Source organism: Trichosurus vulpecula, chromosome 1 (genome assembly GCF_011100635.1).
Source record: "Trichosurus vulpecula isolate mTriVul1 chromosome 1, mTriVul1.pri, whole genome shotgun sequence".
NCBI classification, from domain to species: Eukaryota; Metazoa; Chordata; class Mammalia; order Diprotodontia; family Phalangeridae; genus Trichosurus; species Trichosurus vulpecula.
In genome coordinates, this window is record NC_050573.1 from 461826882 (window position 1) to 461843316 (window position 16435).

General features: G+C 36.9%; 1 protein-coding gene across 1 annotated transcript in view; it reads left to right on the top strand.

Annotated features, from left to right (window-relative positions):
• ADGRV1 (adhesion G protein-coupled receptor V1) overlaps window positions 1-16435 on the top strand; it is a 727941-nt gene that overhangs the window by 592895 nt on the left and 118611 nt on the right. The window contains exon 87 of the mRNA XM_036763404.1: window positions 7416-7537. Within this exon, the coding sequence (XP_036619299.1) occupies window positions 7416-7537 (122 nt within the window). The remainder of the gene's footprint in view (window positions 1-7415; window positions 7538-16435) is intronic.

Genomic DNA, 16435 nt, shown 5'->3' on the forward strand with positions numbered 1-16435 from the left:
TATTGTTATCCCTATTTTACAGTTGAAGAAACTAAGGCAGACAGAGGTTAAATTATTTGTCCAAAGTCACAGAGCTAGTAAGTGTCTGAGGCAGGATTTGAATTCAAGTCTCCCTGACTCCACACCCAATGTTCTACCCACCATGCCACTTAGCTCCCTAGTTTATTGGTAGTCTATAATGGTCTGTGTAGTATATATAGTTTCAAAGTTCAGTGATAGAAATAGACTTTTTATAATATACCGCTTCTTTTCTGAATGAATTTAAGTCCTTTAAAGGGTGAATTTTGTTTGGTCTGACAGTAATAACAAAGACTGGCCTGATTTTTTTTTTCTCCAAACCTGTTTGCCTACCCTCAGTATAAATGTTTCTATTGACTGTGAGAGGTCATATTTAAACAGATCTTTTTTTTTTAAATGAGCTTTGACAGAAGCCAAATGAAAAGTGCAGTGTAAATAAATAACCCTCAAGAGAGCAAATATTGTGATTTTATAATTAGGATATGTTGCCTTCAAAAGAAAGTAGATTTAGGTCATAAGGAAAACTAGAAGTGATTAGTGGTAATTTAAAACACTGTTGTACATTCCTATAAAGATTTGGGGAAAATCAGTGTGACTGAAGTTTGACAGGTAATTGAAAAGAAAATATATCTGATCCCCAAATTCACTAATTTATAAACAAAGTTAGTAGTTTGGGTTATTTTTCCCTTCCACCCTAATGTCAGATTATTCACAAATCCAGCTACCACTGTTTTTAAGATGCTTTGTTCTGATAGTGTACTTTATCCTACTTTATAATTGCATGACCTCCATCATTTCAGAAACATGTAGTAACATACAGTTTTGAAGCCTTGGGCATAAATAAGCTATAGAAACTATTTTACATTTGCTAATCTTACAACACCTGTGAACCAACACAATCAGTAACAATTTACATTCCTCACATAAGTGAAAGGAAGAAAACCCCCAGGTTAATGGGCTCAGGAAATTTTAAGCTGTAAATTTGTTCATGCATTGAACACATACACACACATATACACCCAGAAAATTGTAGCAATGGATTTAATTATTTTCACCACAGACACATAAATATTTGTTAATGAAGTTAAATATACTTTAGGGCTATATCTCTTCTCAATTTCCCATCTCAGATGTAAATTGCTACACAATGATTTCCTGCTTCAGTCTGGGGGTTCCACCACACATAACATTTTTTTAATCTGAAGATTTTTTAAACCCTACCATATTTAGATTTTCATAAAGGAAAGAGAGAATCCGAAGTTGTCACTAAGAATGGGTAATTAGTTAACTCATATATATCTGAAGTTCTACACTATGTCTTTAGGTTCTATGTCATATATTAAATGTACAGAATAGTATTCATTTATACAATACTGTTGATTTCCAAATACTCTGTGATCACTTAAGTTAGGTAATTGTGAACACAATAGTGTGAGGTATTGTTTTTCCCAATTTACAAGTATAGATATTAAGCAACAGAAAGGTTGAGTCATTAGCCTGTTTCCTGTTAGGGGAGTGGTAATGTGATTTTCAAACCTTGCTTTAGTGATATACTAGCATTGTGTCTATCAAAAGGCATGGTGACAACAAACCAGTGGACATCATTTATTTAGACTTTGCAAAGTTTTCAGTAATTCAAAGGCTGTTAGCAATGACTGCAGAGATGAAAACAAAAATTAAAAACAAAAAATTGAGCTGCCATCTCACTGGGGAAATGTTTTGCAATGTTTGGAAGGCTAATTGCTGGACAGGAGAAATTCTTAGAGAAGCATTGTTAAGATGGTATTTCCCCAGAGATAAGTCCTCAGAACTCTCTTAACTTACTAACTTAAAAGTAATTGCCTCTAGAATTCTTTATTTTTTCTCTGTTGATTTTTCTAGGATTTGAAGAAATTTGATTTCATACGTTCAGCATTATTAACTTGGACTTTTATTGAGAAGTCCTTTCATTTCAATGACTGCAAAATGCTGTGTGATGCTTTTATGAAAACTGCTTCTTAAGCACAACTCACTGATTAATCTCTGGTCAGATGCAGAGAAAGCCTCATTTTCAGGCTTTCTGATTAGGACATCTAAAAGGGATTCTAAATGTGGCTGTAGGCATGTTGAAAGATGCATTCTGAATTTTCCCTGTATTACAAAAGCTGTGCAGCATGCTGAAAATTGGCCCAGTTTGGTGTCTGAGCATGTCTGTATGCAGATGAGTGCTCAGCCCTCTGACTTCTGAGTAGCCAGCAATCTGGGCAAAAAACTGTTAAACCAGTGTTCAGTTGTTAGTTGACTTCATCTTTGCCTTTAAAAACCCAGATTTTTTCTGACAGTTCTCCTCCTAATGGCATTATATGAAACCTGATATCCTGAAAATTGGCCATGAATATGAAAGATCATTCCTTCCTACCTTTATGGTATATTTTCTCTCATTTGAAGAAAACAGAACATTTGACTTTTCTTGAGAGCTAAAGATTTCTTTGGCCCCCTCCAGAGGATATTAGCTGGCAGCCTTGAAGTATGTGGTTCAAATAGAATTGCTCTAATAACAGTTAATGGAAGATCCATGTGGGTATGTCTCAGCTAACTCAGTTATCCTCCTTAGACGCAAAATTATAGCTTGTAAATTGAAAATTACATCTAGCCATTTCAAGATGAGACCATAATCCTAGGCTTGCACCATATTAATCTGACATTTCATTCTAATAAGTCACAGTCAGATAAAACATCCACAAAAGCTTTCCCTACACCATGCAATGGAACCACTGGGAGTCCATGGAAAGTCATACAGCTATTTATGTTTTCAGTGGATTAAGTGACTCCACTGAGAGTTTGCCCTACATTCCCTACCCTTCGCCCACGGAAACCATACCCGGCCTGTGCCAGTGCTGGCTTGCTTCTTGGCCTGCAAATTCAGACTTGAAAGAGACTTACCTAGGTCTTTTTAGCATGTAATGCTAAATGGGAAATCCAGCCTATTCCTGAATCATCCTTAGGGCCAAGTTAGCTCTGGGTTTCCCCTAGGTCATTAAGCCTGTTCCTGAATCACCTCTAGGGCAAAGTGAGCTCTGGGTTTCCCCTGGGTCATTATGCCTCTATAGAGTTTGGGATCCTAGGGACTGGTTTTGGAGTAAGATTCTTCAATGTCTGCCCCTGATATTAGGCCCCTTGGGGTTATTCTGATCCTATTTTAGAAGAGATTTGAATCCTCAAGATGGTACAAGTTTCAAACTAATGCCACTGGAAACCTTAGATAAGTTGAGACAATTCTGTTTAAGACCAGCTATCCTATTGTTCTGCATTTGTTCACCTTTGCCTGACTCTTCATGACCCTAGGGACCAAATCGTACATGGGGTTTTCTTGGCAAAGATACTGAAAATGGATTAAAGCAGAGGTTAAGTGATTTGCCCAGGTTCACACATAGCTAGTAAATGTCTGAAACCAGATTTGAATTCAGGTCTCCTTGACTCTATCCCCTGTGCCTCCTACTAGATATGCTAAGGTCATTTTTTGCTTCAGTGGACCCTCTTTTAAGTAAGGGCTTATACTCTTATGGTTTGGGTTTGAACTAGAAATAGATCTTTGAGAATGAAAATTGTACAGTGTAAGCTGAACTACCTTCCACCTAAAGTACTTTTCTTTTAATGTTGAACTACTAATGCCCAGAACTCCTCTAACTGGGGAACTCAAGTTTTCATCAGGGCCAGAATTACATTAGAAAGAGGAGTTCTTCCCAAAACAGATCCACAGTGGTGTAGGAATAGATGAGCACTTGCAAAAGATTTGTGAGACATAATATTGTGAAAATCAATGGGATTGTTGATGGAGATGAGAAGAAGCAGCCACTTACACACACTTCCAAACACTATTGAATTAGAGGAATATGATAATGAAAAGATAAATTCTGAAATTTGAACTAGCTTAGGAAACCTTGGCTGGATCTTATAACTCTTGAAATTGGGCCTTTGTGGTTCTCCTTGGAATCGTTTGCAGAGACCATTATTCCCCTACATTACCTTTGTTGTGTTACCTGTCCTCTCATCATCCTGATGCTGCTTTGGTATTTCCCTGAAATCTGGGTCTTGTTTTTTCTCTTGACTTGAGTACACAGGTAGATGACGACACCTTATTTATTCAGAACTTGATTAAATACTTAAATCTTGTTAAGAAAGCTTGCTAGCCCAGAAACACAATAAGTACTTTCTTATCAAGAAATCTCAGCACCCTGAAACTACTCTGTTGCTAAATGCTATTCATTTCACAATGAAAGAGCCACAATCCACACCCCTCCACACTCATTCCCACTCCTTGTCTTGAAGCCCTACATCTTGTGTCCTCAGTGACTCAGATTGGGTTCTCTTATATTTCTTTGAAGAGTGTTTTTACAACACCTCTCCAATTGTTTGAACTAAAAGCCCAAAGGGGGTAAAAATAAAACAAATTTTAGAAAGGATGGTAAACACAGGCTGAACTTCTTGCTCACTTCAACAGGGTGTCATCCCCATACCACTGTCAGTGGCATAAAATAATACAACAGGCCTACAGTTACAGGGAACATAAAATGCTGCACTAGACTCTCTAAAAACACAATGAACACAATTCTATCTCTATTTGCCAACTCAAAAATCCATCTACTCCCTCTTTTAAATACAACAGCAATAAATGATTTCAATCCAGTTTTTCTTTCTTCCACATAAATTTAACATATGAATTTCATGAGAAATTAGAATTTCTTTGCAAGTTTTAAGATGTTAATTGTTTTTGCTAACCACCGTTTAAAACCAGTTTTTCTCATGAGTGACTCATGGTTAAGTTAGGCACCTGTCCAACACAACATTTTGCTTTGTTTAATTTTATCACTGGATGTTGAAAATACTACCTTCCTAAAAATGATTCAAGTTGGGCTTTCTTGACATGATTCTTATATAGGCAGCCTTATTTCTTAGCCTTCTCACTACTGTATCTGAAGCAAATATATTATTCTTTCCTATTATTTTAAATGATCATTATTAGATTGATTTGAGGTTTTGCTAGTGATCTAATTTGCCGATACTACTCTAGATTGATTCATTTTTTTAAAAAAATTCATAGCATTTTACAATATCATTTCTACCTATGTGAGACTATATATACCCAAATTGCTGAAAGCTAAAGTTTAAATCTAGTAGGAAACTTTATTATTAGTAGTTCAGTTATTTTGAAATGCTTGCTTGAATGGAGCACTTAATATGGACCTGGATCCAAATACTCACTCTGCTACTTGGGAGAATATGAGAAATTTACTTAAGTTAGGTGGGCCTCAGGTTCCTGGCAACAGTTCAGACAGGATTTATCAAGGACCTAATGTATACTGGGGGCTATGCTGGCCACTGGAGATACAAAGACAAAAATGAAGCCCCTCCTGCCCTCAGGGAGCTTATATTCTATCAAGGGAGAGACTGAGAACACATAAAAGTATGTGTTAAATTGAACTAGATACTCTCCAAGGTCCTTTCTAGCTCTAAATTCTGTAATCCTAATAATAATAAAACTTAATCATCTTCATTAAATGAATACACTATTTATCCACTCTCCAAACCCACTTTATTCTCACATATTGCTTTTCCTACTTTCAAAGTCCTTTGAAATCAGTCAGGTTTGTTTTATTCTACAGAAGTTAAGAAGGTATGAACAAACCCCACTTGAAGTCAACCAGCTTTTAATCACTTATTTTTCACTCTTGGAGAACTAGTTTTGGCATTGTACTTTGATATATTGAGCTGTTTATGACTGGAAACCTAGATGTCTTTCACTTTTTTTCATTCCAGTGGTTCCAGCCTGAAAAATGAGAAGTCATTACTGTGGCAGAATACCAAGATAACATGGGTGTTGCTAATAAGTGCTATTCCATGATGCCATCTTACCCAGTAGGACTTTCCCAGCATCTGACTTCCTTGTACTTTGCTCTAGGCATTCATAGAGGCAAAGGGACCAGATTTTCAAAGATAGCTGCCCTGTTTGTTCATACAAAAATGTACATGTCCCTTTGTACTGTGTACAGAGACATAAATAGAATTTTGTGTGTGCATAGTGGGTACAAAGTTTGCAATCTACAAATTCAGCGCACAAATGTTGGACCAATTTTGGCAAATTCTTTGACCATGGTTCAGGCATTTTCCAGACTTTGGGTATTTTGCCATAAGTAGATGTATGTAGTCCTTTTATGGAATAATATTTATTTATACTAAAAGCAAATATACATGAAAATTAACTATCTCTAGGTATCTTTTTTTCTAGCCCTTCTATAAAGAAGCCATGACCATGGGCTTCCTTAATTATACTGGGTTTTGCTTATGCAATTCTTATCTTATTTTTAAAATGATAATCCCAAACCAGAAAAGCAACATCAGTGATTTCCAGAAAGAGACACCTGCCTCACTTAGTCTCCTTTTCCTATAAATCCCTTTACTTCTCCAATATGCTAAAGTTGCATCAGTAAGAGCACATATGGCTCTAGGTGGGACTCAAATATATGAGTAGATGTGGACTTTGAGGTCTGTCCAGAGAGTTACCAGTTTCAGAGTCCATTGAGCTGACATTTCACTGCAGGAAAGAACTTTTGTTCAACAGTGCTAAGGTCATAGGGCCATAGATTGAAAGCCAGAAGGGTTCAGAGATAACAGTTAATTCACACCCCTCATTTTACAGAGACCTGCTACTCTAACTGAGTCTTGTGATGATCTGCCAAATGAATATTAACACACCCCCTTTTCAGCTTAAAACACCTATAAAAAGGAGAAAAGAAAAGAAAAAAGGGGAAATTTATACCGAAAGTATGCTGGAATGAAGGATACTTGAAAACATATTGGTAGGTGTCTAGGGCAATATGTTAAAATAATTTCCACTTCAAGTTCTTAGCTTTATTCCCATCTTCAGTTCTGCTTAAATAGAAAAGTAGATGATATGTTTGGTATTATTTTTTCCTAATAGAAGCAAATCTTTCCTATCATTTTTATTTCTATTCTCAGCATATAGCCCCAGCAAGTGGGAGAGGGCCTTGCATCTGGTTCCCTCTTACCTGTCTGGTTTCTGAGCCTGTCGGAGTATCACTTTTACATTTGGGTTGGATTGTATTTTCATGATAGTCAAATGTCGATGGTATTTTGTGAATAGTCCAGCAGGTGGTAGTCTAGGAGAGGAACAGCTCCCATCTTTTCACATCCTACTCACCTACTCACACACCCATGTTCAAAGAAGAAAGAGTGTCAACATAGTAATGCATCTTATCACCACTGGGCACAAGAATGGGAATTCCAATATTGCTCTTCCATTATTATTCTCAATGCATTTCTACAATGTAACAAGGAAGGGACCAACAAAGAATCTCTGTAGATAGTCAATATTTTGAAACTGTTTTTCTTATTTCTAGAAATCCCACTGGTTTTATACCTATTTGCTCTGATTTCCATTACGTGGCTTTGGGGAGGACTACACATGGCTTATAGACACCTCTGGATGCTGGTCCTCTTCGTCATTTTTAACAGCCTGCAGGTAAGACTCGGTCTTTGTCTGGTTCCAGAAAACAGATTCATCCATGACTAGATAATGAACTTGAGACTTGATAGGTTCCTTTAAATGTGTCAAGTGGCAGATGGAAGTGAGTTTATACCAGCATGAAGTCATACAAGAGAACCACTGGGAGAAAAATCTTCAATATTTTAAATATAGATTAAAACCCAAACTATTCTTTACATGGGGAAATATACTGCATTTTGGTACCCTCCCCCAATAGAAATCTATGCTGTTTTTATAGGATCTTTTTCAATTCAGTCCGGCTCACAATACAGGACCTGATTTTATGTTTGTAGAACTTAGTGAAGGCAACACTATAGATCTTGTGCATATAGTTTTATATCAGGATTGAGGTTCTGCCCTTAATACCCAAGAACATAAATACATTGAAGAATGAAAAAATGCCCATAGTGTTTAAGGTGTTCTCTTTCAAAACCTGACTGTGAATGCCATGAAATTCTTTTGGGCCAATGTGGAAAATGATTGACATCCCCCATTTTCTGTAACACTGCAACTCGGGGACTTAAATTAGTCTCATGACTATGTTTGGAGAGTATAACTAGGAATTATATAACCATAGCAGGAATTGAAGCTATCCTTTTTGTTACTTTTGCTAAATGGAAAATAAATTATGCACTGAAATGAACAAATGGAACAAATGAAGGCATTTCTCTTAGATTTATAAAGTGGAAAAATCTGTCCTAGGTTGTAATTCCTTGAATTTACCATATTATCTTTGGAAGATTCTGATGTTGCAAAATGTAGTTATCATACTTGTACATAAAGAACCACAGTACCCACTTAGGGTCAGAGTATGACTTGAACCCAGGCTTGAGACTGATCGTCAAGTGAAGAATTGAGATCATAGATGTAGAATTGGAAGGATAATTAGAGATTAATTTGTCTAATATTCTTATGTTATTAATGAAGATCCTGAGGCCCAGAAAGGTGACTTACAGTGTCCCACAGGTAGTAAGCGTCAAATTCAAGATTGAAAACCCAGCCATAAGATTCTAAACCCCTTGTTCTTCTCATTGTTCCATACCAACTTTCAGTTGTGTGGTTCATTCTATTGGCTTATGTAAAGTAGCCCAAAAATAGTATAAAATGAAATTGGGAAGAGGAAGGATTGCCAACAGGTTCACAAGTTTAGAAAAAGTAAAATTGGTTTCTGACCAAACATCCCTGAAGGGCTGTTAAGATTTTATGTAAATCGGATATACCAACATTTTTGGGGTTATATAGATCAGATATACCGATATTGATTAGATATATAGATCAGATATACCAATATTTATTGGTTATCTATGTGTAGAACTCTGTGCTAGAGTGTGTAAAGAGAGGAAGTGTGATTTAAGAAAACTAGGACTCATTTCTGGGTCAGGAGTCTTGGGTTCCAGTTCTGACTAGACTCTAATTAGCTGTTTGACATTGAATAAATCACTCCACTTCTCAAGGTCTTCTGGAAAACGTGAGATTTAGACTCTTTCACCTCTAAAAAATTATGTGATATTAAAAGAGAAAACAAATTCTCTCCTTTGGGGACCTTATAATAAAATGTGTAGAAATACAACCACCCTAGCCAAAATCCAGGATGCCAGTGGACATGTACACAAATTAAGATATGTTACAAATTATGTGTGTAAATGTTGTATACATAAAAATTAATAGCATAATCAAAGTTGGGTGAGATTCATTAAGCATCTTCAGGCATAGTAGACCTTGCACTTAGTATCATCAATAAATGTTCATGTATTTGGCTGTAATATATTCTCAACATGAGGCCCTTTCAGAGTGAGTGCTCAGTTATTAAGAATGCAACCTAAAAAGTAACACTTTTTAAAAAAATTCTCATTTTGATAAAAAAGAAATGTGAGAAATTGTTTGATTTACAATAAGAAGAGACAAGAAAGTCATTTCCTAAACCTGCTATTATAGTGAAATCAGTGGGAAGGAACTTGATAATAGTGCTTCTCAAAGAGTATAAATTGTTTTTCTGGGTTCTTCACCAATTCTTATGTCATCATCATATATGCCATTTAATCTACCCTTGTCTCACTCTCCCCTACCATACAAGTATGTTTTTCACAACACAGAGCCCCTGTGAGGAACTCTGCTATCAGAAGTGTCCTGAGGTACTTGGACATGTGTTTTTGTAATGATGAGGAAGGGGCATTCGCTTGAAAAGTACTCAACATTATTATTAATAATCATAATCTTAGTAACTAGCATTTATGTAGTTCTTTAAGGTTTTCAAAGCACTTTGCAAATATTGTCTTATTTTATCTCCACAACAACCCTGAAAGCTAGGTGCTATTATTATCCCAATTTTACAGATGAGGAAACTGAGGCAGAATAAGAGGAAGTGAATTGCACAGGGTCACACAGCTAGTAAGTGTCTGGGGCAGAATTTGAATTCAGGTCTTTCCATCTCCAAGTCCAACATTCTATCCACTGCATCACCTAGTGGCCCTCACATCCTTCTTGAATTCTTCCTGTAGGAAGTTTAGACAGCCTAATGAATACAGTTATGCATTTGCTTAATGGCCTAACTCAGTTAAAACTCTGGATTGCTAGATGTATTTTGTTTTAAAGCACTTCTGACTTTTGGCTCACCCACCTCATATCTCTATACACTACGACTCTCTTATTCCCTTTTTTATGAATAGTAGACACTCAATAGATATCTGATGATGTAGAAAATTTATTTAGAATAAACTCTCTGTGAAAGATCTTGAGAATGATTCTTTATTATCCTACAGTAATTGGGGTTAAGAGCTCATGTTGATATAGCATTTTGGTATTGTTCAGTCATTTCAGTCAAGTCAGTCAACTCTTTCTGACCTCATTTGGGGTTTTCTTGGCAAGGATAATGGAGTGGTTTGCTATTTCCTTCTCCAGCTCATTTTACAGATGAGGAAACTGCACTGAGGCAATCAGGGTTAAGTGACTTGCCCAGGGTCACACAGCTGGTAAGTTTCTGAGGCCAGAATTAAACTCAGGAAAATGAGTCTTCCTGACTTCAGGCCCAGCTCCCTATTCATTGTACCCCAAGTGGCATACAGTCAGAAAAAGGACAGAATGCTGTGCATGAGAGAATTTGATGAAGGCTTTGTACAGGAAAGGTGGCTTGGACTTTAGCTTTCTCTGACTACTAAAAGAAAAAAAAAACATTAAGTACGAGAAACACAAGGACAGAGACAGAGTCAGCACGGTGTTAAGGGGACACTGAAAAGTCCAGCCTGGATTAGTCAGAAGATTTATGATGAGGAGCATTCAGAAATGAACAGGCTTTTAGTGGGTATTCACTAGGTATTTGATTTATGGGAGGTAGGGAAGGGTTGGAATCTAGCTTTAAACATCAGATGGAGTTTTTTAGAACATAACAGAATTTTATATTGAGAAGGAACCTTAGAAATCCTTTCTTTTCCAGTGATCTGTCACTCCCAGTACATTTATCTTTTCTGTTTCTACTTGCACTGGTCTTTATTCACATGTTTTCTGTCTCTGTTCTTCATTTTACAGATGAAGAAGCTGAAGCAATGATAAGTCTAGGGTCTCAATAGACTTGACCCAATAAGTAATGAAAAAACTTTGTATTTTTGTTGAGGAGGGGCATGCCATGAGAAATATGGTGCTTTATAAAGATTAGAGTAATAGTGTTGTACAAGACGGCTTGAAGTGGGAAGAAACTCAAGCAAAGGAGACCAGTTAAAAGGCTGTTTAAGTATCCTGGGACTCCTGGACTAGAATGTGTGAAATTGGTGGAGAAGGAAAAATTGTAGGGACATTTTAAAGGTAGGACTTTCTTGATAGTCATTTGGATATAAGTACAAGCAATTTTTACCATGCGCATGCCGTCATTATCGCTACTTGGGCTGGGGATTCCCCTTCCCCCTTTTGACCGTCTAAGCAAGATGCTGCCTGAGGCCCAAGAAACTTGTGCTAATGAAAAGGAGAAAAGGGGTGTGGTGGGAATCACCCACTCCCTTTAAAGTCTACTGAGTAGGCTTTTAGTCATTAGTCCTCTGGCACAGTGCCCCTTTTCATCTTCACAGTGACTAAGGGACCAGTAGGGGATTTCTGCATCATCCCAAAACAGAGTTTTTCAAAACTAAGGCAGAGTATGTTCTCTTCTCTTGTTCATGGATACACCCATGTTATGCATATCAGTTGGAAACATATCATCTTCATTCTTGCCTCTATGTCTTCCTTCAGCTTCCCTTCACGTGGGTTGTAGTTTTCTCTCCTATCCCCATCAAAATTCAGAATCCTGCCCATGATTCCACCCACTCCAAGTAGTATCTCCCAATAACTTTACTCTTTATTGATCCTTCTTTCTTCTAAACACTTAGAGTTTTTACAGTCTGCATCAACAGATTTGTTATTTGATAACATGTTGTCCTATATTGTCGTATGTTCATTGCTCTCTCTGCTATACTGGATGCTCCTCAAGGGCAAGGATCATCTTATGCTGCATATGTGTTCTCCCCCCACCCCCTCCCCTAGTACCTAGCACAATGCTGAGTACATAAGGGAAATTCCATAGAGATCTGTTTATTGATTCAGGAATAATTGCTTCCTCAATATTGTACTGCCATTGCCAGGTAGCTGCCTGTACATCACTATCTGACATATATACTCTTTGTTTAGAAAAATAACCTCTACCAAAGTCCTACTCTGTTGCTTTATTGTGCAATGGAAGTGATCCTATGTTTTCAAAGGCTATGCCAGTAGAGTTCGAACTCTGACAGGTTTTAGTATGTTAGCAAAGTTTTGAGTGTGGCCCTTGAAAAGACTAAGTCTGTTTTCCCAGGACCAGCCTAATTAATCATGGAAAAGGATCTTATCAATAGGCTGGCCATCTGGTAATGGAACTTTTCTGGCAATGACAGCCTATGAAATAAGCAAACCAAAATGTCCCTCAATTCTAAGTAACCCCTTTCTGCTTCTGCAGTGACAGTAGAGAGAAGGAAAAAAGGGGTCTGAGGGTTCTAAGAATTACATAGTTTATAGACTGTCTACGAACATTAATTTGACTACTTGTATTCTAAATGTGAGGTGCTTGTCCTGTAACTAACAAGAAGGCCTGTTGCTGGAAGAGCTAAATTATCTTGACATCATGATTATAAATAATACCAAAAGAAAAAAGCTTTAGCTTTAGATGGTCCACAGGTGCTCCTTGGAGAGACAAGGAAGGAGTTGTCAGAGTGGCTTTTACCATACACCCCAAAGCTACAAGAAATATTATCCCATGGAATGGTTGGTCATCACATATTTTAGTGCTAAGGATAAGCATTTGCAAAAAGATCACCAGAAAATTTCAGTTTATGTGCTGACATTATTTAGTAAGTCTTAAATGGTACAGAAGTTCTATGAAGAATATGATAAGGCCTTCCAGTCAAATCAGTACATACACACACACACACACACACACACACACACACACACACACATATATATATATTGGATATTTTATGACTTCACTACAACAATGGAAGAGGTGAGGATGAGGAGGAATGTATGAGAAAGTATAGATCAGACAAAAGAAACGGGAAAGGATAAAGACTCTAGATTATGTAGAAGCTTCACATCCCTATGTCATAAAGATTTTCTTCTAAAAAAAAGAATTAGTATGTCTCAAACATGGTAAGTATCAATAACATCACAAAGAATGTAATAACTAATAGTTAACAGACAAGAAAAGAATCATTATGGACATGGGAACTATCACTGGATAACTACTATCAACTCGTCAGAGCTAAGATCATAATTTATAATAAACAAAAACTTGTTATGATGAAAAGATACAGTATATCATTTAAAGGATTTAACCTTGAATTACTTAAACAACCTATTAAAAATAAAAAATGGGAGATAGACAATAGAAATTACCTTAACATCAATAAGTTAAGCCAATGTAAATTAATTCCTATTGCAAGGAGGCTGAAAGACCTCAGAAAGTACCTTAGCCAACATTTGACTTATTTGCCAAATAGGGAGAGGTGGCTGCCAAAGGCAACACCAATTCAGAATATAAACTACTCTATAAAATCTTTTGAAGAGAGTAATAGACAATTATGAGCAGTATCATCTCATAAAGCTGGGAAAAACAATGGAGAATAAAACCAGTCTAACGAAATCATGACATGGTAGCCAACTAATCAAAGTCATCGCAAGGATATTCAAGGATAAAAGCAGAAGAGGACTATGAAAAGAGGGGAAAATGGAAAAGATTTGCAAAAACTACTACAACAAACTTTTTTTTTCTCTAAAGAATAATTGAACTGCTATCTTTGGACCCTCATATCACAGGACCTGAGGTCCTTACAAAGGAAATAGAAATGGGACTAAAGAGAACAAAGCCGGGAAAAGTAAATGTATTAGATCAAGTACAAATAAAGTAGACCCATCCTGGAGATGACAATCGTGGAGACATTACGGGACTGAGCTACAAAAGTTCTAAAGGGAGAGGAAGATACCAAAGGCATGAGGAAAAATTTCATAACTTCCAGAAGTGACCATAAGAATATCAACAGCTACAGAACTATATGTCTGTTCCCCCAACTATACAAAATTTTAAGGGTTAGCTGTGTATGAATTGAAGGCATCTTCGTGAAGGACACTGATAGGGAATAAAGAGGCTTTTGCAAAAAATACGCAACAATGGGCCACATCTTTACCATCTCAGAATTGACTAAAAGATGTAAAAAATATAAAATCTGCTTATGAGATGTGCTTATTTTTTTGTTGAATACTAAAAGCATCTGACTTGCTAGAACAAAAGTGATTTACAGGCTCTTTTATGACAAGTTATCTCCCATCCATACATCAAGATCATTCAAGATTCCTTGGAAGATGTAGCAACAGAAATAACCCTATTCGATGACCTTCCTATAATAAACATGGAAGAAGCATGAAACAGGGAGATGTATGCCTGCCAAAATCATTGCCACTGAATGGAGATTTACCTCAAAATCCAAGAAAGTATACTCTGTGGATGGTGGGGACCTCCAATTTGTGGAAGACATTGTGTTGATTTTATCAAGCAGCAAGACACTGAAGAACCTCCTGTTATAGATCTGTAATCATTCAAAGTAGTTTGGACTATCTAGGAGTATGCTGGCAAATGTTTTATAGTTGACTGTCCAGGAAAAAAAATATTCACATGATACACTTTTAAATTTAACCGTAATTATTAACGTTTTCTCTATCACCTTCTAAAGTCTAAACAATAAAAAACCCAATAAATCAAGCTGTTATTTGTAACATTTGCCCATTCTAATGTATAAATGCTTATGCTGAAAATGTAACAATTAATTCCATGAACCAGTTGAAGCTGGCTTCAACAAAACCTATCTGTCAGTACATGAAAGACCAAGCCAGTGAAAAGTGTCTATTTTTTAAATTGTCGCATTTCAGCCTGCATCTGAATTGATTCCTGTAGAGCCTGTCCGACAGTATGCAGAACTGGAACATAGATGGACAATGAGCTAGGCATAGAGTTGAATAGGAGAAGAACAGCTTGGGTTCCTTCTGGAAATTTTCAGGGTTCTTTTACTGATCCCAAGTTTCTCTCAAAGTTACTACAAAAGCCAATTTTCTCAATATATTTTACTGGTGTTGCTGCCTAGTAGCAGAACCAGGAAGATCAATGCTTCTGAAAATTTTAAGATGAACAATATATAGAATACAGTGGAAGGGCAAATGGTGGTTGATAGCAGGATACAACATAAAACTGAGGAAGTACAGAAATGAATGAGTGAAAGTTATTTTAAGGAATTATATAATAGGTTAGGGTTGACAAGCCAAAGTAGTCCACCCATCCTCAGAATATTGGGGGGGAACATGAGGAAGGTCTCCAGTAGTTTGGGAGGAACCCTTGTGGTTAATTTGTAGAAGGATACAAATGAGATTCACACAAGGTGGGCAGGCATGGACATTTTGTGATCTGTATCATTAGGGTAGAGAGAACTCTTAAATCAGTGAGAACACATATCTACTTGATTATTTAAGTAAGAAAATTAGCCACAATTGCCATTTACTGCCATTTGTTAAGCATTCATTGTGTATATGAAATCATAATCACAATCTGGATTGATAATATAGCATTATATAGAGAAGATCTATTGCTCTCTGGGAGCATAGATCCTTGCCAGTAGAGATTATTTCATTCATTGTATTTGTACCCCTAGTGCTTAGCCCAGTGTCTGACGCAGAAGGCAATTAATACATAATTTGTTGGTTGATAGATTGATTTTTCATGTTTTATATTCAATAATTTACATAAATCTATATTATAGCAAGGAAGAATAAATGAACTTTGACTTAAGAGAAATGCTTAATGCAGAGTAACATCAAATAACTGAAAACTAAAATAAAATTGAGATATGTTGATAACACACTATATCCCTAACATAATGAGCCCAGTTTCCTAAACCTACAGTCAGCAGACTGTGTTTGTGCAACCTGTGGGAAGAAGGAAGTTTTCTGTGGATTTCTGAGGTAGAAGCAGACAGGAGGGGAAAGGTCCCATGGCAGCCTTGACCTTCCTTCCTCATGTCCTACCTCTCAATAGGAGACTAGAGCAGCTGCTATTCTGATGTCCCTATCATTTTCCCAGATAATGAACAGCAGCTCTCAGCTTGCTGCAGTGTGGCTTTGGAACGTGTCTTTGAAAGATACAGACACTGATCCCATGGCTGGTAGCCACACGTACGCTGCCTGCTGGCTGTGTCTCAGCAATCTCTGCTGGTTGTTTGAACTGTGTCTACGTAATGATTCAGGCAGGCAGTTGGGAAGAGAGAAGCAGAAACGTTTGCATGATCCTCATTGTGCTATGCACACACCTTGTAGGAGAGAATCAAGTGCATTAAA